Genomic DNA, 27,141 nt, shown 5'->3' with positions numbered 1-27,141 from the left:
TTATCCCTATTGTCCTTACACAGCTCTCTGGTCTTGGCCATTGTGGAGAGGTTGGAGTCTGTTTGATTAAGTGTGTGGACAGGTGTCTTTTATACAGGTCACGAGTTCAAACAGGTGCAGTTAATACAGGTAATGAGTGGAGAACAGGAGGGCTTCTTAAAGAAAAACTAACAGGTCTGTGAGAGCCGGAATTCTCACTGGTTGGTAGGTGATCAAATACTTATGTCATGCAATAAAATGCTAATTAATTATTTAAAAATCATACAATGTGATTTTCTGAATTTTTGTTTTAAATTCAGTCTCTCACAGTTGAAGTTTACCTATGATAAAAAATTACAGACCTCTACATGGTTTGTAAGTAGGAAAACCTGCAAAATCGGCAGTGTATCAAATACTTGTTCTCCCCACTGTGTGTGTATATATATATATATATATATATATATATATATATATATATATATATATATATATATATATATATATATACATATACATATATGGTGCTGGAAAATTTTACTTTGTGTAAATCAGTCCTTGACTTTTACAAGATAAGACAAAATGGAGACAGTGCAAGACAGTTCTCAAATTTCATTTTGTAGACTAATATAGCCTAAATAATATACTGACGATCAGTTGTAAATTTAATAGGTTTATTTAATAATAACAATATTAGCAAGTGTCAGTTGTGCAAGTTTATATCTCTTCCACTTAATGCAATAAATAACCTCTGTTATATCTCAGACTAAATGCTTATAAGACCTTAGAATCCTTTGTGTATTAGTATGAAATGAGAGACAATTTATGTGCTGTTTACAGTGCATACGTTTTCAAGGGTTCTTGGGAAACCACTCAATCCCTTTTAAAAAGTGTACTTATAATATATTTTAATATATTTAAGAAGAACTTAACACTTAAGTGTGAAATGAATCTAATGTTTTTTGGACACTTAAGTGGCTTTCGCACGGGTAGGAACTAACCAGTTCCCCGACAACTAAAAAATAACACACTACAGTTACAATTATAACCAAGAACTTTACATGTGCTTTAGTATGTTAGTCAACACATCAAAATAAGTGTACTACTTTAAAACACAACAAGTAAAACATAGATAATTATTTAAAATGTACAAGTAAAACTTTTAATTTGACATTACATTTTTAAGTGTGTTAAGAAACAGTCATAAAACTGTTCTCTCTTTAAATAGGCTATACTTAGTTTAATTTACATTATCTGAAAGTACAGTTTTTTAAATGTAAATCTTTTAAGATTTGAAGTGCACATTCAATACAGTTAAGCACACTTCTTTTTTCACAAGGGCAGATGCACATTTTGCAGAAACCGCACACATGCTCCCACACACACACACACACACACACACACACAAGTAAACGTGCAGCGGGATTAATCACAGAAGACGACTCACAGATGGAGAGACTGAAGACCAACGCAGAGGCAGAGAGCGAGGAGGATGGGGAGGGTGGGAGATGAGAAAAGAGGGCTGAGTGGAGGCAAAACAGAGGACGTATCAGAGACACAGGAAGACTAAATCTTACAGAAATCTGGATGCCTGATGGTTTAACTGAGGAATATGCAGAAGGCGGGAATGACAACGTGTGAAAGAAAATCTGGCAGTTAGAGGTGCAAATCACTGCAGCAAACGTGCTTGCATCTTTAGCGTCGGAGTGCTGAGCTCTGGGGAGCGGGGAAGGGCTCTTCATAGAGGAGCATGACAGCCTGGCTCGGTGGTGTTGCTGCAGCGGGATGGACCGAGTCTCATTCATTTTAGGAGGAAATGCATAGGCCGTTGCAGCTCTCATCATAGCCTACACTATGCGCAGGGATCGAGAGCAAGCACATGGAATTGCGTGCTATCGTCAACAACACAGCAGAACTCTTCATTCCCACAGCGACAGCACATCTAGCATTGATAACATTAGCCCGGGCAACAGCCAAGATATTAGGTAGCACTTGACTTTATCTGGGTTATATTGTAGTTTTAGTCAAAGCTACAAAAACAGCAGTAGTTCATTTGTTGAGGTCCTTCATGTACTTTATCAAACAAGGACCTTCTACTCTGATATAGATTTAGCTGTTTTTCTCTTAACTTAACGATAATTTCATTTTTGACAGTAGCAGCTCTCAGGTTTCAGTATAATGTTTGCATATAATTTGGTAGATGATGGGCAGTGTATAGTTGTTTTTAGAGTTTATTGAAGTTTGTGGTTGGTATGGTGAGGAGAGCAGATGCTCTAACTGGATTGGCTGATGAAGGCCTCCTGGATACGACTGCTGAAACGAGCAACAGGAAACCGAGTCAAGAACAACATTGGCGTAAGAAGCTCTTAATCAACACTATTTGTGTTTTTGAGTGAGTTGTGCGTTTGAAAATTAACAGCGAAAGGATATGCTAGTATGATACTGAGTGATTTATTGTCTGCATGTTCTTGAATGATAACACCCACATTTCACTTCTGACCTTGCTTGACATTAGGTGACCATGATTCCATGTTAACATAGTACATAGTGTGTATTCAGTGTTAAGGTTTAATCTCTAAACAGTTCCTTGAATCTCTCTCTAAAGCCGAGTGCACGAAAGGGGGTAGAAATACATACAGAGATGCACACATTCTAATATGTTTTGTTATTATTACTAGCCTTATGAAAAAGTGTGCTTAATTGTATTGATTGTGCACGTGTAGTGTTCAACTATACTTGCAGATAATATAATATTATTTATATAAAAAGCACCTTAAGTGTACTTAAAGAATACACTTTCATTACTGTGCATCAGTAATGCAAAAGCACGTTTATAAAAGCTAATCTTTTAGTCAGACCTAATCCTGGTTTTGTCAAAGCCATGTCTGTGAAATCAGGCCTAAAAGTTTTATTTAAAGTACATTTTTAAAAATTATGTTTTAAAAATCTTTTGTCATGCTTTAAAGAAGTAGACTTATTTTGATGTGACTAACATACTAAAACAATCAAAAAATATAAAGATGTACTTAAGTCCTACTTAAGTATGTCAAAAAGCATTTTAAAGGCACAATATGTAAGATTTTTGGATTAAAATATCCAAAAACCACAAGAACAGTGTTATACATTTTGTTGACTTGTGTACTTACATTATCCCAATTTTTTGCAAAATTTTTTAAATCCAGAGAAATACGCAATTTTAACCAGTGTAACGGCTCATGTCATTGCGTTGCTTGTTAATGACATCATATCCGCGTTACCTTCGATTTCCGTTTTTACTTTCCGGTTTTACTTCCGCTTTAATATATTATGTGTTTTATTTGACAGGTGAGCCACTGTTTGGATACCTTCATTGACAGAAAACTAATCCTTGTTATATAGCTCAACGCGGTTAGTCGTCTTGTTTATATCTCTTGTTTTTCTTGATTTACCATGAGTAACATGTTTGTACCATGCCTCAGAGACAACACTATTTTGTCAAGTGTCTAGCATAGCATAATCAGAAAGAGATTTATTTGTAGATACAGTAATACAGCATTTTCTCCACCATAATATATTTGATATATTACTGCATTGTGTAACGTTATAACATAACTTTCAACACACTCAAATGTATTTTTAGTATGATTGTTTTGACCAAGTAAAACAGCACTGCGCTACCCCACAATTTTAATTGCACTTGCAGCTATTTCATTGGAAATAAATAAAATAGTGTTAAGAAGTTTTATGCATGACCTTCATGGGTCTCTCATTACCATTCGCTCCACCGGCCACATTCAGTTCCCACGGCTCTCGGCCTCGACCTGTGCCTTTAAGTTCATCTAACTGCATTTAAAATATATATTAACTAATACATTTTCTTTTGATTACAATTAACATTCTGTGATGTGTCTGAAGCATTCAGTTCGCAATTAAAAACTTCTTAAAAGTATTTCCGTTGTAAAAACTATTTTATTTGTATTTTTAAAATACAAGTTCTGTCATGAAACTCTAGGTGGTTCAGGCGGATAGGTCCTTAATGCAATCTGCTTGCAATCACATCATTCTCTATAGGGCACAGCTGATTGGTTCCTGCTGTATCAGTAGCCAATGAGCTCGCTGCTCAACCTTTAAATACTTGGTCAGCATTTGCTGTAGCAGTTGCAGCACGCTTTCAGAATTCCTCTATAATTCAACATCTAAGATAAGTGAAGTATTTCTTTTGCAAAACCATGCATTATTGCGTGGTCTGCCTTAATTACTTATGAAGTAACCATACACAAGGTTTAAAATCATGCGTCATGTTTACAGTCCTGTTTAATGCTTAGAGTGAATTACTAAGCTAGCAGCTAGCGTATGCAATATTACGTTTATGCAGCAGCAAGTGGACAATGCAGTTGCAATGAGGATACAGTGACAAAGCATTGCTGGCAATTTAACTGACTTGTTTGGTCTCGTATTCGCATATTTCAATGGATCTTACAGCAATTCTAGTAGTTTTGTTCAGCAGCAGCGTATAGTAAATTCAGATTGCAATGATAGATAGATAGATAGATAGATAGATAGATAGATAGATAGATAGATAGATAGATAGATAGATAGATACTTTATTCATCCACTAGGGAAATTCAGGTTTCCAGTAGCAACAGCTAAAAAACAAAAAAGACAGACAAGCTGCCGAATTAATAAATACAATTAAATTAAATTAAATGACACCCTGTTCACAGGGATAAATTAAAAAGCCGGATCGCCTGAGGGACAAACGACTTCCTCAGTCTGTCAGTAGAACAGGACAGAGAGAGCATCCTGTCGCTAAAGGTGCTCTTCTGTCTGATGATGATCTTGTGCAGTGGGTGTTGGGCATTGTCCAAGATGGAAAGGAGCTTGCTAAGGGTCCTTCTCTCTGCTACAGATGTTACAGAGTCAAGTTTCACACCCACCACAGAACCAGCCTTCTTCACCAGCTTATCCAGCCGCATAGCATCCCTTTTTTTAATGCCGCTCCCCCAACATACCACAGCATAAAAAAGGACGCTAGCGATGACCGTCTGATAAAACATCTGCAGCAGCTTCTTACAGATATTGAAGGACCCTAGCCTTCTCAGAAAGTAGAGTCGACTCTGTCCCTTCCTGTATAGGGCAACTATGTTTTTGGACCAGTCCAGTCTCTCATCCAACTGCAGACCTAGGTATTTGTAGGTTTGGACCACCTCAACACGGTCCCCTTCAATAAGCACAGGCTGCAGTTGGGGCCTTGGTCTCCGGAAGTCGACCACCATCTCCTTTGTTTTTGTAGTGTTAAGCTGCAGTTGGTTATAGCTACACCACTTCACAAAGTCCTTAATCGGGGTCCGATACTCACCCTCATCTCCATTCTTAATACACCCCACGATTACAGTGTCATCAGAATACTTCTGCATGTGACACAATTCAGCGTTGTACTTAAAATCGGCAGTGTACAAGGTGAACAAGACCGGGGAGAGCACTGTCCCCTGTGGTGCTCCTGTGCTGCTGACTACGGTCTCAGAGATGCAGTCACCCAGTCGAACATACTGTGATCTTTCAGTAAGGTAGTCTGTAATCCACGTTATTAGTTTTAGGTCCACACCCATCCCCGTCAGTTTGTCCTTCAGCAGAGGGGGCTGGATGGTATTAAATGCGCTGGAGAAATCGAAAAACATGATTCTTACAGCGCTACCACCCCTATCCAGGTACGAAAAGGACCGATGTAGAAGATAGAGGATGGCGTCATCCACCCCCACCCTCTCTTGATACGCAAACTGCAGATGGTCAAGCGCGTGGCTGACCTGTGGTCTGAGGTGGTGTAACAGCAGCCGCTCCATGGTCTTCATGACATGTGATGTCAGGGCAACTGGCCTAAAATCATTCGGCTCCTTAGGGTTTGGCCTTTTCGGTACAGGCACAATACAGGACGTCTTCCACATCTCAGGAACCTTCCCTAAACGTAGACTCATATTGAAGATATACTGTAAAGGGTCGCCAAGCTCTATGGCACAGCTTTTAAGCAGTTTTGGACTTACTTTGTCTGGGCCAGCCGCTTTACTGGGATGGAGCCTTCTCAATTCCCCACTCACCTGGGCTGCTGTAATGATGGGTAATGGAAGTGGGATATTAATCTCGCATCCAGTGCTGTTAGTGTTACTGCAGGGGGTAGGGGAATACAATGCGGGAATGGCAACAGTACAGGCCCCAGTAGCAGCAGCATCAGGGTGGACAGGGCAATCAAACCTATTAAAGAAGTTATTAAACTGGTTGGCCCTCTCCACATCCCCTTCCACACGGCTCCCACGCTTCAAGCTAGTACCTGTGATGATCTTCATGCCCTCCCACACCTCCCTCATACTGTTTTGCTGCAACTTCTGCTCCATTTTTCTTCTATACACATTTTTAGCTTCTTTCAGCTGGAACTTGACCTCCTTTTGTATGCGTCTTAACTGTTCCTGGTCACCAATCATAAAAGCCCTCTTCTTCTGGTTGAGGAGGTCTTTGATGTTGCTCGTGATCCAGGGTTTGTTGTTAGCAAAGCAGCGTACAGTTCTAATGGGAACAACAATGTCCATACAGAAGTTCATGTAGTCAGTTAGTGTGCAGTTAGTGATACCCTCAATGTCCTCCCCATACGCCTCCTGCAGCATTTCCCAGTCAGTGCACTGGAAACAGTCCCGCAGGGCTTCCTCCGCCACCGGAGACCACTTCCTGAAAGAACCTGTGGTAATGGGTTGTCTTACAACTTTGGGCTTATAGTGAGGCTGGAGCAGAACAAGATTGTGATCTGATCTCCCCAATGGCGGTAGAGAAAGGACAGTGTATGCATCCTTAACATTAGCATACAGTAAATCAATAGTTCTGTTACCTCTGGTGGGACAGTCTGTTGACAGAAAGCAGACAGTGAAGAGTCCAATGTGACGTGGTTAAAATCCCCAGAAATAATCATGAAGGCTTCTGGGTGCTGTGTCTGCAGTCTCGCAACGACCGAGTGGATGACGTCACACGCGGCTTCGGCTTGTGCTCGCGGGGGAATGTAAACACAAACCGCGATGGTGTGTGAAAACTCTCTAGGCATGTAGTAAGGGCGTAGACTTACAACCAACAGCTCAATGTCCCTACTGCAGGTTGTCATCTTCACAGTAACATGTCCAGGATTACACCATCTATTGTTAATAAATATCGCAAGCCCACCTCCCTTACTCTTCCCGCTAGCCTTCGTGTCTCTGTCTGCTCTGATTGTAGTGAAGCCAGGTAAATCCAAGTCAGCATCTGGGATGTTAGCGGTTAGCCATGTCTCAGTGAAACACATTAGACTGCACTCCCTGTAGATCCTCACATTCTTTACCAATGCAGCCAGTTCATCGGTTTTGTTTGCCAGTGAGTTGACGTTCCCCATAACCACAGTCGGAACAAAGGGCTTGAATCTCCACCGCTTCTCCCTGCGCCTTGCTTTTAACTTAGAGCCCGCCCGGCATCCGCGGTATGGCCGTCTCACCTCCCGAGGTAGATGTGGTACAACACCGGCACTGGCCGAAGTCCTGAGAGCGATCAGCTGATCTCTCATGTAAACAAGTCCATGATCATTATTCAGTAATATAAAATCCATATCCATAGGATAGACTAAAAACGTATAAATAACACAGTTAAAAATAAGAATAGGCTATAAAAAACCCAAAACACAAGAGCACAAACAAAGCTACTGGAGGAGCTGCCACTTACAGCTGGCGCTCGTTAACAATGTTTGCAAATATTATTTATCAACAGCACGCTAGCAATGTTGCGATAAAGTAATAAAACACTGTTGTGTCTTAAAGGAGTAGTTCACTTTAAAATGAAAATTAGCCCATAATTTACTCACCCTCAAGCCATCCTAGATGTGTATGACTTTCTTCTTTCAGACGAATATAATTGGAGTTATATTAAATAATATCCTCTTCCAAGCTTGATAATGGCAGTGAATTGCTACCAACAGTATGAAGCTCAAAAAAGTGAATCCATCCATCATAAGCGAACTCCAGACGGCTCCTGGAGACTAAGTAATAAAGGCCTTCTGAAGAAAAGCGATGAGTTTGTGTGAGAAAAATATAAAAAAAATTGTTGATATACGCCGATTCTTGATGTCTGTGTGTGTCTGGCTGATACAGAAATTCACAACGTTTCAAGCATAAACTGTTTTCAAAATCCTTCATATTTTCTGCTTGTCAAAACACAGATTGATCTCATTCTGTAGAATCACAGTGATACCATACTCAAAAATACAAAACATCACCCATATAAATACATTAAACTATAAATGAGATCAGTTAATCAGGCCACTAGATGATGATTGTGACCATTAACAAACAGCCATTGTCATCTGATCCCGTTTTCTTTCAGCTTTTTTTGCCATAGCAAATGTATTTTACAGACACAGCTACAGCAGCCAAAGAAAAACTAATGTTCAAAAGTCAACTAAAGCAAACACTGATCACCATCATGGTAACATCAAATGAAACAAATGACATCTAAACCCCTGTCACTTTTTATAAGAACTTCTGTAGACATATGACAGAAATAAGGTCAATCTGGTTAGTAATAAGTTAAGCTGGTAATGCTGTTTGTGGAGTTGTTTAATCTTCCTTTGCTGAGATCTTCAGAGATATAATGCCTTCTTTTATCTTCAGTTGATTTAAACTTTTCTCTGTTCTTGTTCCTCTTTCCTTCAGTGATTCTGCTTGTTAACAGCAGGTGTTCATCATTGTCTGAATTAACTCACTTGTTTTTATTCACTCAGTCAAGTGGACTATATTGGTGAACTAATGTAGGGAATAGTAAATGAGGGTATATGGTATGATTTGGAACACAGCCTCTGAGTGTCGACTTTGAGGGGTATTAATTCACAGTATATTGCTGTAGGCTACTTTCTCGAAAATGACAAATATCACCCAGAATGCATTGTTTTCTACGGTATATTGCTGTTTTAATGGAAAACAGCATGTTACTGTCAGAATTTGGCCCTTTTTTACAGCAATTGTTTTTACAGTGTAGGCATGTAGCTAACACCACACTGGTTGTAGGGCTGCTCGATTATGGCAAAAATCATAATCACGATTATTTTGCTCAATATTGAAAACACGATTATTTAACACAATTATTGGTGGCTGTGATATGATCGAAGTCGTTTTTCATAATATGAGTGATTTTAAATATCAGTGAAATATCACAATTATCAAAACTTCAAAAACTAATACTAGATTAATGTAAGTAAAAAGTCCTCAAAACAGTTACAGAAGAGATGTAAACACTCAGCAATACAATAAGAACAAAGAAACTGAATTTGTTGTTGTATTTTTTGTCGTTTTTGTTTGTAATTAAATTAAATAAATAATTATTTAGGTTTTTCAGGAAGATATCCTAACATTGGTATTCAGATAAGTAATACCAAACAAAAGAAATTGAATGAAGTAATCAAATGGAAAATAACACTGCTGTATACATTAAATACACACTACCGTTCAAAAGTTTGGGGTCAGTAAGATTTTTAATGTTTTTAAAAGAAGTATCTTCTGCTCACCAAGGTTGCATTTATTTGATTAAAAATACAAACAAAAGCACTAATATTGTGAAATATTATTCCAATTTAAAACAGCTGTTTTCTATGTGAATATACAGTAAAGTGTAATTTATTCCTGTGGTCAAAGCTGAATTTTCAGCATCATTACTCCAGTCTTCAGTGTCACATGATCCTTCAGAAATCATTCTAATATGATGATTTGATGCTCAAGAAACATTCATTATTATTATCATCAATGTTGAAAACAGTTGTGTATTTTTTTTTTTTTTTTTTATTCTTTGATGAATAGAAAGTTCAAAAGAACAGCATTTATCTGAAATCTAAAGCTTTTGTAACATTAAACACTACCGTTCAAAAGTTTGAGGTCAGTAAGAATTTAAATTTTATTTTTGGGGGAAATAAATCAAATAAATCAATACTTTAATTCAGCAAGGATGAGTTAAACTGATCAAAAGTTACAGTAAAGACATTTATAATGTTAGAAAATATTCTATTTTAAATAAATGCTGTTCTTTTGAACTTTCTATTCATCAAAGAATTTTGAAAAAAAATTTACACAACTGTTTTCAACATTGATAATAATAATAATAATGAATGTTTCTTGAACTTTAGTCCACAGGCTAAAATCATTCAGTGTGAACTCGGCATAAAGGGCACACATAGCTAGCATACACGCAGTTCTTACGGCTCTTCGGAGAAGTAGTTTTACATGTGTTTTACATAATAATGTCTTACACGCTCACAGCAGCGTGTCGTGTACGTATTGGCAGTAGCAAGTCCTGTACTTGCTCTGCAGCAGCAGATCTATTTTCGCCAAGAAAACAAATGGACCATGCCAAACACTCAAGAGATCTGTCATGACAGAAATGTATTTCTTTTTTTAGCAGGGTAGATCTTTCTCTCTAATTATCCATGGCACATAAAAATTTGCTCAGTAAGATTTTGTTTACTTTTAACTGGCTCTGTTTCATCCCAAATGGTCAATGGTTTTGGACTTTATACTGACACATCATGGCCCTTGATGCATTAAGTTTGATAAACTGCTGCTGAAGCTGTTTGTTTGTTTTGTTTCAATGGTAACCAAAACTGTTTGGTTACCAACATTCTTTTATTCATGAAAAATAAATCTCTCTGCTCTTGCCATAGGGTTCTGCGGACTCATACACTAGTCGTCCATCGGACTCAGATGTGTCTCTGGAGGAAGATAAAGAGACCTTACGCAGAGAAGCTGAGAGACAGGCTCAGGCTCAGCTCGAAAAGGCCAAGGTCTGGCTGCATGTTTTACTCACTTACTATGTCTATGACTGAATCAATGTCTGATTAACTGGCAGTTTGACAAGGGTTTGTTAAGTCTGTTGTTCTGCCTAATCGTCAGTCTATCTGTACCTGTATTCAGAATATCATATTACTCATGCTATATCTTTAGTAGTAGTGATTTTTTAATCACTGGCATCGACCAGGGGCCGATCTATATTATATTAAGACTAGTTTGACCAACTAGCAGTTAGAAAAGAGGTAATCCATCTTACTTTTCCGATTTAAACTAGGCCAATCTACCTTTTTAAGTAAATTACTTTAAAAAGTTAGGACCAGTCTTAAAGAAAAAATTAGATGACTAACTTTTAAGACTAATATAAGCTGTTTACGCAACCAGCCATGTGCGATAAGTATTTCTGTTTGGCCGAAGTTTTGGAAGCAGCTTTTATTTTAACAGCTACAGGACTTTTATTTTAACAGCGCTGAGTACTTGATGTCAGGATAAATTGTCATATTCTGGTCATATGTCACTGTGGACGGTACAATTTGCATTACCTGATCTTTGCTTTGAGAAAATATGATTCTCAGTGCTGCACTGTTGGTTAAAGTGTATACTTCCTTATTATTCATTTTAACTATTTATTTATTTGTGAAAAGTACTATAATACTAAACTGATAAGAATGTAAATGTGTACCTTGAAATGCAATGTAAGTCACTTTGGATCAAATTATCTGCCAAATGCATAAATGTAAATGTAATAGGATTACAGAATCAAGAAGTTGCTGAAACATAAATCGGTTTATTTTACAATTTTTAAATTGTAAAATTTTTAAGTTTAAATTAAATTTTCCATATTGATTCAAAATCTTTAGGGTTTGTCTGCACATTGAGTGCCATCTTCTAAAGCTTGATTTAGCCTGAAGCCTGAAAGCTTCATCTAAGGCAATACATGAAATCTCACTACAGTAGTCTTTCCAATCTATTTTTATTCTTCTGTCTATTTAATCTTGTTATTGTCACTCTCTTTTTTTACCTCTAGGGGAGGTTGCTATTTTTAGTACTTGGCATCAATCAGATTTTATCATTTATTTATGCAGAATACTCACATTAATATTGAAATAAAGCCAGATGGCAGTAAAATATTCAGACAGAAGAAATTCTTCACTGACCATGTTTCTTGAAATATCTGCATCTGCTCTCTCACACACACGCATAGTTTCACAAATCAAACCTTAAAGAAATAGTACACCCAATTTTTTTTTTCTTTATCATAAAGAGAAATGCTCCAAAAAGAGCAAAACATCACAATATATTCCAAGACTTCTAAAGCCATCCTCCCCCCAAAAAAACATAATAAACATTAAGAATATAGAGGTATAACATTAATGTGGAGGGGGGAATATACAGTACCAGCCAAAAGTGATTTAATTAAGATTAAGAATGATTTCTGAAGGATCATGTGACACTGAAGACTGGAGTAATGATGCTGAAAATTCAGCTTTGACAATTGTAAATTGATTACAATTTCAAATATTCAAATAGAAAACAGTTATTTTAAATTGTTATAATACAGTATATCACAATATTACTGTTTTTACTGTATTTTCATTCAAATTAATGCTGCCTTGGTTGAAATCTCTAGCTTTGTTATCTTGCTAAATCTGAATGTTTTCTGATATTCTGGAGATGCAGTTGAAATTAGTAAATTGTTGTCAAATGTCTTTTTGGATAATGAATGAAAGCGTATAGTTGAACAGGCATGTACACACAAGGTTACAATCACTATGTCTGATCAATACTGCATGTATAATGGAAAATTGTGTTACATAAGAGGCGGACCGTGGCTGTGAAAGCAAAACAGGGATTTAAAAATGAACAGACAACTGCACACTATTTAAATATATATATATATAATTTAAAGCTCCTATAATAAATATTACATTGCATAATTTTGCATTTTTATTATAAAATAAAGGTGAAAGGCAGCTCAAAATAAAGGAAAGCTAAAAGGAGCATTGTCTTGACAGATCATGGAGACTCATGAAGTGCATGTAAGCACACCATCCCCACTGCCATTAAAGGACACTGTGTCCTCTGTTTGTCATACCCATAATTCATTGTGTGTGCAGTGTAGACCATCTTGTGTCCATATTGATTTTGCCCTCTAGTACATGCTCCTGCTTTTTTCTATTTTAAAAACATAAAAAAAATAAATTAAAAAAAAACATTGAAAAATCCCCCTCCCCCATAGAACACAAAATTAGAATTTTTTCAACCCCATCTCGAAAAACCTTCATTCAGCAAGATTGTGGCTATTGCATTTGCTGTGCAGGTTTCTAAGTGGAAACGCCTCCACCTTTCTAAAAAGCAAACAAACAAACAATCATTAAAGTGTAAGTTAAAGCTGATCTATTTAGTCAATATTATTTAGTGTCAGCATGTCCCAAAGAGATTTTATGCTTTGATGGGGAATTCACTTTAAGACATACTATACACCTTTTGCATAAATCAGAGCAAGCATTTCTCATCTTTGGCCACCACAATGTTTTTTGAAATCATTATCATTGCATGTTACTTTTCGGGACCTGCATGTGCCAAACCATGATACAGAGACATTCATTCAGTACAAGCAGAAGAAGGGCAAACAAGTCACTCTCCAAACATTTCCACAGTCCATCTGAGCTCTGGTGTGCACTTAATGTTGTCCATTGCTCTACCTCATCAACATCATCAACTGCATATAATGCAAAAATGTATTTCCTCCTCCTGTGGAGAAAGAGACGTTGGACTGACAGTTCCTTCTGTTTGTTTTGCTGCCCCCCTGGCAGTGGCATCTGCAGCTTGGTTTTCCTTGGATTCAGGCGAGTCGTCCTTTGAGTGTCCTGTTACTTTGATAACAGCTCCTTCTGCAGGGAGAGCACATGAATCCATTAGTTAAATGACCTGCTGTTGGTGACAGATAGGAAGTCCAGCAATAGTTAACAATCCTCTGTGTTTCCATACGGGTCTGAAATCATGCATCACTTTATATAAATATCTACTGTACACATTGACCCTTTTTCCTTAAACAAACTGCAGGGCTCATGTCAAAATGACAAGTTCTGCAACTTGAGCCCCTCCGCCTGAAAGAGAACCACAGTCAACAGTTTCACCATGCTCATTTACAACAACCCAGCCTGTGAAGCGTGTTCACTGCTCATGAAAGCTGGACCCATCAACAAACAGTTTCATGGCATTAGTGGCTCAGTGTCGAGAGGACTCCGGTGACATGTTCAATTAGTTGAAGGCAGTTAAGTCAATTTTTATCTCCACATTTTTGCTCAAAAGATTGGCTTCCCTCTTGGCCCGTCTCTGAGAAGAGATTGAGCCTAGGTCTGTTTGTTAACAGTTTCAGGATCTGATGCCTGGTGTACCACCTTTTGATTGGCTACAACTTCCTCCGTTATTTTTACAGCCCACTCTGCACAGTCACAAATCAACAAGCAATGATGCTGTCCAATTGGGGTTGAGGAATATCCTACTATTCCATATGACATTCTCCCTGGAACTCTTTGACCCAGGGCTGCTGAATAGGACTTACTACCCACCCAAGTCCACAAATGAAACGGCTTGCTGGCCATCAGCATGTCTTAAAGCTGGTGTGGAAGCAAGAGTCTAATACTAACTCTTAATACTTAATACTAACAACTACATCTTCCATCTCTTCTGTCCATTCAATTAGTTCTGGCCCTGGCTTTCCTCCTTTCAAGGCCTCTGTAAGCGGTTTAGATAGTTCAATGTATTCAATGTGTGCAGGAGAAAAAACTCCTTTTGAAAGAAAAAAAAGCCCATTAACAATGCACTTAAAAGGCTGTTCAAAGATAACATGCAATGCAATCAAATTAATAACAAATACATTGATAACATGCAATAAAATAAACACTTAAATGTATTTTGGATGTTTTCTTTCCACTAGTCTGAAATAACCAGTTATGTGCATGTTTTCGCCTGTAGTGTCTTACCTTAAAAGACAAAAAAGAAACAAAAGTAATAGATTGTAAATCTGCTAAACCCAAACAGGAGAAGAGAAAACAAAAATTTAGCTTGTACCTGAATAAATCTGTGATAATTCTGTGATATTTTAAATGAAAATTCTGTTGCTGTTAGACTTGTTACTTATTTTCATGTCGTTCCTAATCTGTGTGCATTTCTGAATGCAACGCAAAAGGTTTTAAAGAATGTTGGTGTCCAAACAACATAATTGGACCCTATTGTCTTTCATTGTACGGACAATGTCAAAACACTGATGCATTTTTCAAAATAATTTTTTGTTTGTTCCAAAGGTTTGGAATAGCATTAGATTTGTAATGTTCCAATCTTACTCGTTAATATTTCATATAGTATTCACTCTTCGTTCTTCTACACAGGCTAAACCTGTGGCATTTGCAGTACGTACTAATGTTGGCTACAGCGCCTCCCTTGAAGATGATGTCCCTGTGCCTGGAATGGGAATATCATTTGAGGCTAAAGATTTCCTCCATGTTAAAGAAGTATGTATATACACATACACACATATCCATATTCACATATATGCAGAAAAAATTTAAGAATTGTTTATTATGGTTGAGTTAAAATAATTTTTAATGCTGAACAAACCTTAACAAATGTCCATATCACAATAAACACAAAGCAGACTTAAACAGAGTCTTTTACACAAACAGACACGCATATAAAACAGTTGTTTATGGCCAATTCTGAAATAGACATTTTTACTTTGTAAAGTTCTGTGAGATTGGTATTGTATACTTTGTGTGTTTAATGACAGAAATTTAATAACGACTGGTGGATTGGTCGCTTGGTGAAAGAAGGGTGTGACATTGGTTTCATCCCAAGTCCAGTGAAGCTTGAAAGCACTCGCATCCACCAGGACCAACGTGCAAAACAAGGAAGATTTTACTCAAGGTATCTGTTCCACAAACGCACTACATACAGTTCTTCACTAAACAAAATATTACAGAAAATAATAGCTTTGACATACAGAACTAGATTTATGCATTTCTCAAAGGCATTCCTTGTGAAAAAGAAATGCGCTTAATTGTATTGAATGTGCACTTGTATTGTACTTCAAATGTTAAAAGTATATATTTTTTAAAAACTGTACTTGCAGATAATGTATTAATAAAAAAATGCCACTCAGTGTATATAGAGTACACTTTCATGGCTTTAAGTACACTTTAAAAAGTGCACTTTGTAATAATGTCAAATTAAGTTCAGTTCCATAATAAGCACTCTTTTGCTTTAGATTTAGAGACCATTGGAGCCAATGGTTTCTAGAATGTACTTAAACTTATGATGCCTTTTATCTTAATTTTTGCTATGGTCAGTTCCTGATGAAAATAAACAGCTCAGATCAGTTTCTAATGGCTTAAATGGCTTTATCTGGTAATTTAAGGTCCGTTTACACGACACCATTTCAACTGAAACCGGTAAACTTTCCATGCGGTTTGGCCGCTCATTAACACGACAGGAGGCCTGAAAACGCAAACTTGAAAAAACGGGCTTCAAAGTGCACGTTTTTGAAAATGATATCGTTATTGTCTCCATGTAAACAAAAAAAAACTTGAATTTGTGAAAACTATGATGTCATGCACATGCATATTACATGTTCAGTCTATACCCCTTTAGTTTTTCTTTACAAAGTGATATCGCCCACTACTGGCCTGGCAGCAGAATACAGCGTTTTAATCGTTTTCGCAGATCCCTGAGAGCGGAGATCGTTTTGACAATGTTGTCGCCTGTACGTGAAAAAACGCAAAGGAAAAACGTTTCTGTTTTTAGTACATCGTTGTCGTGTAAACGTATACCCTAAACTGTCACCACCTGCTCAGCTGGTCTAAGTTGTGTCTTTTCTTCGCAAAGCACTCTTAAATACATAAAAAAATATATCTATACACCTTACACCTTTCTTTTTTATTAATTGATTGTATGTTATTTTTCTTCACAGTAAATCAGGGGCAAACTCTTCATCTAGTTTAGGAGACATAGTTTCAAGCTCACGTAAATCAACCCCTCCCTCCTCAGGTAAGTTATCAAAATTGGGTTAACGCAATGTTATATTTCCAACTTTGTTCAGTGCATCAAACTAATTAGATTTTTTATGTACTTAGTACATTTTTTTATGTACTTAGTACATTTTTTTATGTACTTAGTAGTACATTATATTATGTGTCACTGTCACATCATATTATATTTTAGTTTTCAACACATCCTCTGTCCTGATCAAACAAAATCTAGATGAATGTGAAAAGGATTCACTTTTAGGAATTTTCTATTGTAGCATGGAACTAATTTTAGTTATAATTTATTATCATAAATCGGTCTGTGCTTGATCAGGAAAGGTTTTTGGTCAATGTGCAAGCATTGAAAGCAACAAACTGAAAGCAACAAAAGGGAAACACTTTTAATGCTGAGAGTTTGTTAAAGCTAACAAAACTGGGGACTGTGGAGAGTACAGCCTGGTAAACTTGGATGAAGAAATTTCTTCAAATTATGAGAAAACACTATTTGATTTGAGAGTAGTATGTGGAGCCAAATGTGCGATAGAAGCAGCGGTTTATATACGTTACTCAAGCATTTTGATTGGTCGGAGAATGGACTTGCTCCTCCTGAAGTTTTGTTTGTTTGAAGGGATACTCCATCCAGAAATAAAAAGTCTGTGATAATTTACTTTCTCTCATGTCACTTCCAAACTTTCTTCTGCTGAGCATGTTTTTTTTGCGTACAATGGGCTTCAGTGTTGTTTGGTTCCCAGCCTTCTTCAAAATGTCATCTTTTGTGTTCCTCAGAAGAAATAAATGCATACAGGTTTGGAACCACATGAGGGTGAGTAAATGATGAAAGAATGTTCATTTTTGGGTGGACTATTCCTTTAATAACACCATTTTGTGTTATGTTGGAACCCTATAAGACAATTCCAGTTAAAATCCTTTAGGATTGATTGGAAATTATGATAGAAATGACAGATTTTTTTTTGACTAGAGCAAACTGAAACACTTGTTGTTCTACAGTTTTGACAAAGTGTGCTTAACTGTATTGAATGGGTGCTTGTAGTGTACTTAAACTGTATTTGCAGATAATATAATATTAATAAAATAAAAGGTAACTTAAGTGCACTTAAAGAAAGGACATTTTCATGGTTCTGTCTTAACACACATTTAAGAACAGTTTTGAAAAGTCCAATCTGTAATAATGTCAAATGAAATTACGTTTTAATAATCATATTTTCATGGCTCTGTCTTAACACACTTAAGTACTACATTTGAAGTTAATATATTTTAAATGTACTAAATTGCAACTTCATCTTTACAAATGCGTAAATACAAATATATTTAATTATACAAGAAGTTTCAATAAAAATGACATTAAAGTATGTTTTAGTTTACCATAAATGCTTGTCAGTACATTCGACAGTACACTTTAACCATATTTTAAAGACCATGGATTTAATTATGTAATTATGAATTATTTCCATAATAAGTACGCTTTTTAATAATATATGTACTTTTTCTCAAGGGTCTGTTTTTAATGAAATGCAGTATGCTTCATTTTTGTGTTCATTCTTTAAAGTACCAAATTGTTGCCTTATGAAGTGTTGTTTTAAAATGAATGTTGTGCATTTACAACAGCTAAGTGTCTCTCTTATGGTCTGTATGAATTCCCCCTTGTGTTTTGCTGAGGCTCATATTTAAGTGTGTGCATTTATATATGTGTGTTTAGCTGTGGACATAGATGCTGCAGGGTTAGATCCAGAGGAGAGTGACCCTCCTCCCCATCAGCGATCTCCCAAAGCCAGCCCAAACACAGTAATATCCCCTTTAGCCCGCGAGAAACGAATGCCTTTCTTTAAGAAGGTAAAGCTTGCCGATGGACGCTCCCTCGTTCTTCATGTGTCCGTCACCTCCTGCACTGCAGCAGCAGCTTCATGTAGAGCCTGTTCTCTTTGTCATTGTCTCAATGTTCATGCCAGCTTACTCTCTCTTCTCTCTCCCTGTCTTTTCTTTGTTCCTCTGTACCCCAATCTTTCACACTCCCTTGGTCTTTTCTTTTTGTCTGTTTCCCTTCCTCCTTTCCTCAGCTATACAGAGGCATAAGTCGGTAAGTTAGGCCAGAGAACCGTGCAGTGTATTCCTGAGGCCTGTTACTGGTCATTCCTGTTATCCAGTACCTCTGCTTGTGCTGTAGTTTATTCATTATACCTTATTGTTTTTTACACAATGGAAAAATTATACAGGGTGCCTAAGGGGAAACAGAAATAAGGAGCCATTGCTCAGTGAGGGATTTATACTATAAATAACAGAATAAAATGTTTACAGTGAAACCAACTTGCACCATAAAATATCTCTAAAGGTGCGAACACATTTACTGATGTTTGGCGAAATTTCACAGTCAATCCAGTTATTTCAATAGAAATAAATTTTTGGGAGTTTTGTGAAAAAGTTCCCCACGCAGTTTACGCTCATGTTTAAGTTGGTCACACAAATTCACTGAAACAAAACCAACAAAAAGCTGCTTGGTTTGAGCTGTGCTTTATACATCACTACTGACAATTGACTGAATAAAATGGCCTTTTTTGAGTGTGAAATTTAGCTAATGTGACTGCACCTTGATACACTCTTCAAAATAAAAGTTCCAAAAGGGGGTTTCGTAGCTATGCCATATAGCAGGGGTGTCCAATCCTGCTCCTGGAGGGCCACTGTCCTGCAGAGTTTAACGCCAACACCAGTTAAACACCTGAGCCCGATGATCAAGCTCTTAGTAGGCATACGAGAAACTTTCAGGCATGTGTGTTGAGGCAAGCTGGAGCTAAACTGAGTTTGGACCCCCTGCCATAGAACCATTTTTGGTCCTTCATAGAACCTTTCAGTGATCAGTTTTTAAATAAAAAAATTCGGTAACTCTTTATTTTACAGTGTCATTGCTGTAGTAATAACTATAAATTATGCATAATTACATGTAATTAACCCTAAACCAAACCCTCATCCTAATCCTAACCCTAAAGTAGGACTACATGTAGTTAATTATTATTACTCAGTACTTAAATGTATAATTACACTAATACTGACACCTTAAAATAAAGTGTAACAAAACATTCTAATTGTGAATTTTAATTTGAACCTTTTGTTCATTGGAAAGGTTCCATGGATGTTAGAGGTTCTTCATGGAACCATAAATGCCAATAACCTTTATTTTTAAGAGTGTACAAGAGATGTTTGTGCTGTTGTTTTTCCACAAAATGTTTTTTTTTCTTCACACCTTATGTTTAGTTAATGATGAGAAAAGTAACTATTATTATCTGCTATGAATCCTACTCTTGGAGAGCCATATCTGTATTATATTATCTATATTAAGACATGAAAATGTACAACAGGAATGATCGGATGGCCACTTCCTATTAACCCTGTGTGGGTCTCCCTTCTGACATCTCTCTTATACAGCTTTGAATTTGCATTTGTTGTGTGTGCATGTTTAAACAATTCAATTATTATTTATGCAATTCTGTACAAAATTGTATATATAATAATTTTCTAATAACAGTGCTGTTATAAAAGCTTGATATTAACGAATCCTATTACTAATCTCCCCAGTATGTTTGAAACACCTGATGTTTGTATGTATATTGGGTTTTCAGTTGGGTGTCAAGCTTAATTTGAGCACAGGCAAAACTAATGCATTACAGTTATAACTACTTTTTTTTTATCTTTAAATTAAATGAAATAATTAGCTATACAGCCATGTAAGAACAGGACATACTCAGCCTGCTGACATTAAATTTGACACTTGCAATTAAGATATTGATCTTGAATATGGATAATTAGTATTTGCAATCCAAATACAAATGTTATCCCTCCTAGATGTGATTGTAAATGGTGTGTTGTGTGTTTGTATTCTGTGAGGTTAATGTTGTGTTTTTGTGGTGCTCTACAGACAGAGCACATTCCTCCATATGATGTGGTGCCCTCTATGAGACCAGTGGTGCTAGTGGGACCCTCGCTCAAGGGCTACGAGGTCAGGTGCTGCAAAAAGCATTGTGACTTCATTGAGAAGATATTTAAGGGCTAATTCACCCAAAAATTTACTTATGTCACTCAAACCTCTTTTCATGTCTTTTATGTATTTAGCAGAATGTCCAAGCTGCTCTTTTCCATAAAGTTAAAGTACTGTCGAGGTGTAAAAATTACAAAACATTGCAAACATAGGTTGTTTTAAGGGAAATCAGTAAGCACTAAAAATAAAATGTAAAAAAAATGTAAAAAATTTTAAAAAGCACTAAAAATAAATGCACTGTAAATAGTTACAAAAATAACATGCCCATGTATCCAATGTATGGAGAAAAAGGGGTAACATTTTAAAATAAGGTTCCATTAGTTAACATTAGCGAATGCATTAACTAACATTAACATTGAGCAATACACGTTACATATTTATTCATTTTTGTTAATGTTAGTTATTAAAAAATACAACTGTTCATTGTTAGTTCATGTTAGCTCAGGGCCATTAAATAATATTAACAGATACAACTTTTGATTTTAATAATGTATTAGTACATGTTGAAATTGACATTAACCAAGACTAGTAAATGCTTTAGAAGTATTTTTCACTGGTAGTTCATATTAACTAATGTAGTTAACTGATGTTAACATTATTGTAGTTACTGAAAAATTTTAGGTGCAAAACCTGGTCACCATTAATTACAATAAGTTTTTCACAATTTTTAATAACTTTTTTAGCTTTAGCTTTTAACAGTGCTGTATGGATTAGATTAATTTTTTTATAAAATAGGAGAAAGTGTTTGCAATGTTTTTATCTTTGAATTTAAATACTTGAAATAGAATATAAGCTTCCACAATTATATATAACTGTTTGGTTCAGCCAAAAACGAAACAAATTAAAACATTAAAGAGGTCATGACATGGATTTTGAGGGTCACTTATATGCTAATGTTAACCCCAAATAAATAAAAAACGTGCGGGAAAAAAAAGGGATTCTTTTCATTCTGGCCCTGTCTGAAATGATCCGTTTTTAAAGGAGCGGCTCAAACCGTATTAAAAACCTCTGTCAAAAGATCAAGGCAAACTTAATTTCTCTTCCCTTTAAAGGTGCTCTAAGCGATGTCACGTGTTTTTTAGGCCAAAACCTTTTTTGTCACATACAGCAAACATCTCCTCACCATCTGCTAGCTGCCTGTCCCCTGAACACACTGTAAAAAAACGCGGCCTCTGTTGACACCCCAGGCTCCACAAACGACAAGAAAAACAAACTGGCCCAGCCTGGACCACGAAACATAACAAACAGTTCCAGCTAATAACCGACAAGAAGGATTTGGGGGTGGGGTTTGGGGGGTTAGTGCGCGGATGAGGAGGAGGGAGGGTCTAGCTAGCCTCCGTTTTGTTTGACAATTCTTTAAACGTCAACAAGAAGTGACGTCACCCAACATCGCTTAGAGCACCTTTAAGAAAAAACTTCAATGTAAGTAGTGACATTCATCTTAAAGAACAGATCTGTGTAATATTTAATATTATTATTAATATAATATTACATTATGTGAGGAGTTTTTGCATCTTTATGTCGGCGGTGTTTGAATCCATTACCCAGATGACTCTTGATAAAACATAAGCACATTATTTTGTTCTCTAAATAATGTCTGCAATTATGTTAAAACTGTTTCATGTGTATAGCGGCCCCTAAAACTTTTGCGCTATACTTCAAGTCTTCTAAAGTCTTATGATTCTATGAGGAATCTTGCCATATGCACTAGCTCTCCTGATGTCTTCAGCAGACAGCATACAGTTTGAAAAGAGAAACCTGGACATTTTGCTTATCTAACGTGTAAATAACTAATGACAAATATCAACTGACAAAAATTATTCATATGTTCAGTGACACAAATTTGAGTTGGTAATGACTGGATTTAATTTTTTTTGGCTGAACTGTTTCTTTAAATGTCATAAATCTCCATGCATCATTACTCTCGTCTTTTTAGACATGCACAGTATTTGAGAGCTTTTAATACATTTTATTAGCCATTACTTCCTTATTACTTCATATTTACACTTAAGTGTAAAGCATTTAGATCTATGTTGGCTTTATGAATGTTCTGGAAATACAATGTGCAAAAGTTAAGGCTAAGGCAGGAACAGGAACAAAAAACCTTGACATTTTCCATTTTTGCGTACAAACAGGTTACAGATATGATGCAGAAAGCGCTGTTTGACTTTCTGAAGCACCGCTTTGAAGGAAGGTAAGTCTTTAAGCTGTTTCTCTTCGTCCTTCACGCTCCTTAGGGATAGTTTATATATTTGTATGTGTATGTCACGTGAGTGTTCAGTGTTTCTTAAAATAGTCACATCTCATTGCCTTAATTGGCCATGCTGGTCCATAAACACAGCTGGGTCACATGCTTGTGCCTTCCCTCGACTGCAGTTTTCCCGACACGAGTCATCACTGCTCTGTATTTCCAGTATGACATTTAAAAAAAAAATCTGTTGGTGAATGTTTTGGTTTATCTCATTCAGTACATTTTGAAATCTTTTTTTTTTTTTTTTTTTTACAAACTCAATCCTGACCAAATTCATATGATTTGAAATCCGGTAAAAAAAAATGTAAATGCATTTCATACTAATATGTTTCATCTGCGACATGTATATGTAACGTCATGTACAATGGATGCAAAGATACTAATTTCATGTTTTCTAGTATCTCCTAGGCATATACAAGAAAAATAATAGTAGACTGGATATAGAGAAACGGATGTGTGCAATGACTAATTCCACTGTAGTTTAAATGGAAATCTTGTAAAAACTAGTGTATAACTAAGAAACCCTCAGAAAACATTGTGTTTAATGCATTTGAAATACTAGAATTCCATAGCCAAATACACAGAAGCTATGCACACAGTTCTAGATCTAGATTCAGGACATTGGTAATGGTAATTGCTGCTCTCACCGTCTCTTTCACTATTCTTGTTTTCTCCTACTCAGGATATCAATCACAAGGGTAGCTGCTGATATTTCTCTGGCCAAGCGCTCTGTGCTGAACAACCCCAGTAAACACGCCATCATTGAGCGCTCAAATATACGCTCCAATTTAGGTCAGTGAAAGTGTTTGAATTTCTTTTTTATTTTGTATGATGGTTTGGTGTGAATGACCACGAAAATAAAGATTTTGTGAAATGGTGAGACTTAGGAATTAAACAATTTCCTTCAGAGGCATTCTGACAAAAAAAAAAGGTTCTTGATTACATGAATTGTAATCTCTTTTACAGTTTTTATTATTGAATTTACTTTCTCCAGTATCCAGAAGACATACACACTTTCTCAAAAAAGAGTAGGTATATTTGTCACAGTATGTTCTCAAATCTGGAAATGATTTTGAACAGTACTGAGGAATATTTAGTTTAGGCAGTTAAATTTTATGTTATTTTCTCATCTATTGAGAAAATAAATTCTAGCATTCTAGCAATGTCTTATTCATTGTTGAAGAGATTATTATATATATATAATAAACTATGCGCAAGTGTACCTGGACAAAAGCCTTTTTAAACGCAAAGGGTCGTTACACCATATATTGATTTCAATTAGTTAATAGAAGTTAAATCATAAATAATGGTGTGTAAATCATAAATAAATTCAATGTGTGATTTTATTTTTGAAAGCATTCTCACTTTACAGCATTTTAACACAAGTGCCAGTACTTTTCACAGTGCTGTAGCTTTGCAGGAAGGTTTCTTCAAGCATCTCGGAGACTTTCCCGCAGTTCTTCTGGATTTAGTCTGTCTCAGATTTTTCTGTTTCTTCATGTAATCACAGACGGACTCGATGATGGTGAGATCAGATCATCCCGGCTGTTGTCAGATTCCTTTTGCATACAGAAATCTCACTGGATTATTACAATTAATGGCAAAAAGAATGTTTGGAAATGTAAACTGATATTTCCTATTGACACACTACAGCAAAAGATATAAATAACTGACTTAAAACCTGCCTTATTAACATGCCTAAGACATTTGCACAGAACTGTATATGTATATTAACATTCTTAATATATATATATATATATATATATATAGTTCCTTAATCAACTCCCTTGGTAGTCACTCAACAACAAAAAATTAAATAAAAAATTCTATATTTATATATATATATATATATATATATTAAGAATGTTCAAACAGAGACTCACACAATTCTAAAAATAAAAATTATTTATCTAATTTACTAGAGGTTCTGACAAAATGTTAAATGCTGCTGTCTATTTAAAATGTTTAATTAATCTGAATTATTTGTTTTTAAATCATGAATGATTCAATGACTCACTCATAAATACTTGACTTGTTTCATTACTGGATAACTGCATTTTTGAACAAATCTCTTGAATGATTCAATGACAAATAAAAAATGTTAACAGTCACTTGTTGCCACCTGGTGGTAACAATGTAAGTGATATAACCATTGAAGCGCCAAGTTACTTTCAAAAGGTGATTTGCTTTATTTTACCTTTACACTTTCATTCGTGTGTGTGTGTGTGTGTGTGTGTGTGTGTGTGTTTATAGGGGAGGTACAGAGTGAGATTGAGAGGATCTTTGAGCTGGCTCGGACATTGCAGCTGGTGGTTCTTGACGCGGACACAATAAACCACCCAGCCCAACTGGGAAAAACTTCTCTTGCACCTATTATTGTCTACATCAAGATCACCTCTCCAAAGGTACACACATAGATAACTCACAATCAAGGGTATGTGTGTGAAAGACCTGTTCTCTCACTGACTATCCCTTGTGAAAAAGAAACACACTTACTACCTATAAAGCTCCGTATTAATTATAAGATATTGCTACTAAAGTGCTAATAAAGCCCTAAACGGCTTAGCTCCAGTCTATTTAACGGATCTTCTATCACCCTATGATCCATCGCGCTCTTTAATATCACTAAATTCAAGGCTTTTGGTCATACCTAGGATATCCAGAACCACCAAAGGAGGGAGAGCATTTTCACATTTAGCTCCAAAACTCTGGAATAGTCTTCCTGATACTGTTCGTTGCTCAGACTCGCTCTCCCAGTTTAAAACTAGATTAAAGTCGCATCTCTTCAGCCAGGCATTCTTATAATCCTACAGTTCAAACTACAATCCGGCCTGTAGCTCATAAATGCCAGAGGAGAACTGGCCCCCGACTGAGCCTGGGTTCTCCCAAGGTTTTTTTTCTCCATTAGGTCACCTGATGGAGTTTTAGGACACCATTAGGTCACTTGATGGAGTTTTTCGGTTCCTTGCCACTGTTGCCTTTGCCTTGCTCAGTTGGGGATATTTTGGGGATATTTAATTAAATTTTTATCAATCAATAAATTCCTCTTGAAAAAAACTTTGTTGTATTATTTTAATTTAATACTGTGAAGCTGCTTTGATACAATCTGTATTGTGAAAAGCGCTATACAAATAAACTTGACTTGACTTGACTTAAGCATACTTTTAAAATGAGTGCTTATTACAGAAATAATATCCTTTAAAAGAACATACTTAAGTGCGAACTGAATGTAATTTTTCAGACACTTAATTGCAATTAAATGAAAATGTCTAGTTTAAATTTATTAAATGCAATTAGCTGAACTTTACAGTGTTTTTTGACCCACTTAAGTAGATCTTTATTAATCAAAAACATTAACATCCCCTTCCCCTCAAGACAATATCTGTTCTCTTCATGGCGTGTCCCGGCGGAGGGTGGGACTAAATATCTGTTCTGTTCATGACGTGTCCCGGCGGAGGGTGGGACTAAATATCCTCTACCACTGACTGCAAATTGGCATTCAGATCTCCCTCCATTTAGTTTGCAACGTCCAACTTCCTACGACCCAATCATTCCCGAGGACAAAATCTAGTCCCAGCCTACATTTTTCTCTCAGATACATTAAAATATATGTCGCAATAGGGAAGAAAAGACTATCACAACTTTAAGACTTTATGAAACAGTCATGAAAGTGTACTCTCTTTAAGCACACTTAAGTGCTGTTTTATTTCATTAATATTGGGGGAAAAAATATTTCTACGGTTTGATGTACACTTCAAGTGTACATTTAATACAATTAAGCACACTTCTTTTTTACAAGGGACCCTGATTGTCTCTCACATTGTCTGTCGTTCAACAATGAAATGTAGCTGGAATATTGTTTCTGGCTTGTCCATCTTTCAGGTTTTGCAAAGATTAATAAAATCTAGAGGGAAGTCTCAGGCAAAACATCTCAATGTGCAGATGGTGGCAGCAGACAAATTGGCCCAGTGCCCTTCAGTGAGTTTACACACACACACACACACACACACACACACACACACACACACACACACA

The 27,141-nt window shown here is 36.3% G+C and overlaps 1 protein-coding gene across 3 annotated transcripts in view; it reads left to right on the top strand.

Annotated features, from left to right (window-relative positions):
- Window positions 1-27,141, top strand: part of cacnb2a (calcium channel, voltage-dependent, beta 2a) — a 44,933-nt gene that overhangs the window by 9,349 nt on the left and 8,443 nt on the right. Inside the window, exons 1-11 of one of the 3 annotated variants that reach the window (XM_082152073.1) lie at window positions 633-2,331; window positions 10,661-10,780; window positions 15,179-15,301; window positions 15,577-15,713; window positions 16,756-16,832; window positions 18,886-18,905; window positions 20,736-20,816; window positions 22,991-23,049; window positions 23,789-23,898; window positions 25,360-25,511; window positions 26,989-27,084. In XM_082152073.1, the coding sequence (XP_082008199.1) occupies window positions 2,266-2,331; window positions 10,661-10,780; window positions 15,179-15,301; window positions 15,577-15,713; window positions 16,756-16,832; window positions 18,886-18,905; window positions 20,736-20,816; window positions 22,991-23,049; window positions 23,789-23,898; window positions 25,360-25,511; window positions 26,989-27,084 (1,041 nt within the window). In that variant the 5' untranslated portion in view covers window positions 633-2,265. Of the gene's footprint in view, window positions 1-632; window positions 2,332-10,660; window positions 10,781-15,178; window positions 15,302-15,576; window positions 15,714-16,755; window positions 16,833-18,527; window positions 18,662-18,885; window positions 18,906-20,735; window positions 20,817-22,990; window positions 23,050-23,788; window positions 23,899-25,359; window positions 25,512-26,988; window positions 27,085-27,141 lie in introns of those variants that run through there. The other 2 variants (XM_082152071.1, XM_082152072.1) reach the window with 2 other exon arrangements.

This window comes from Leuciscus leuciscus, assembly GCF_965113295.1.
Source record: "Leuciscus leuciscus genome assembly, chromosome: 2".
NCBI lineage: Eukaryota > Metazoa > Chordata > Actinopteri > Cypriniformes > Leuciscidae > Leuciscus > Leuciscus leuciscus.
Note: the sequence above shows the minus strand (reverse complement) of the source record. Positions and strands in the feature narration are given on the sequence as shown.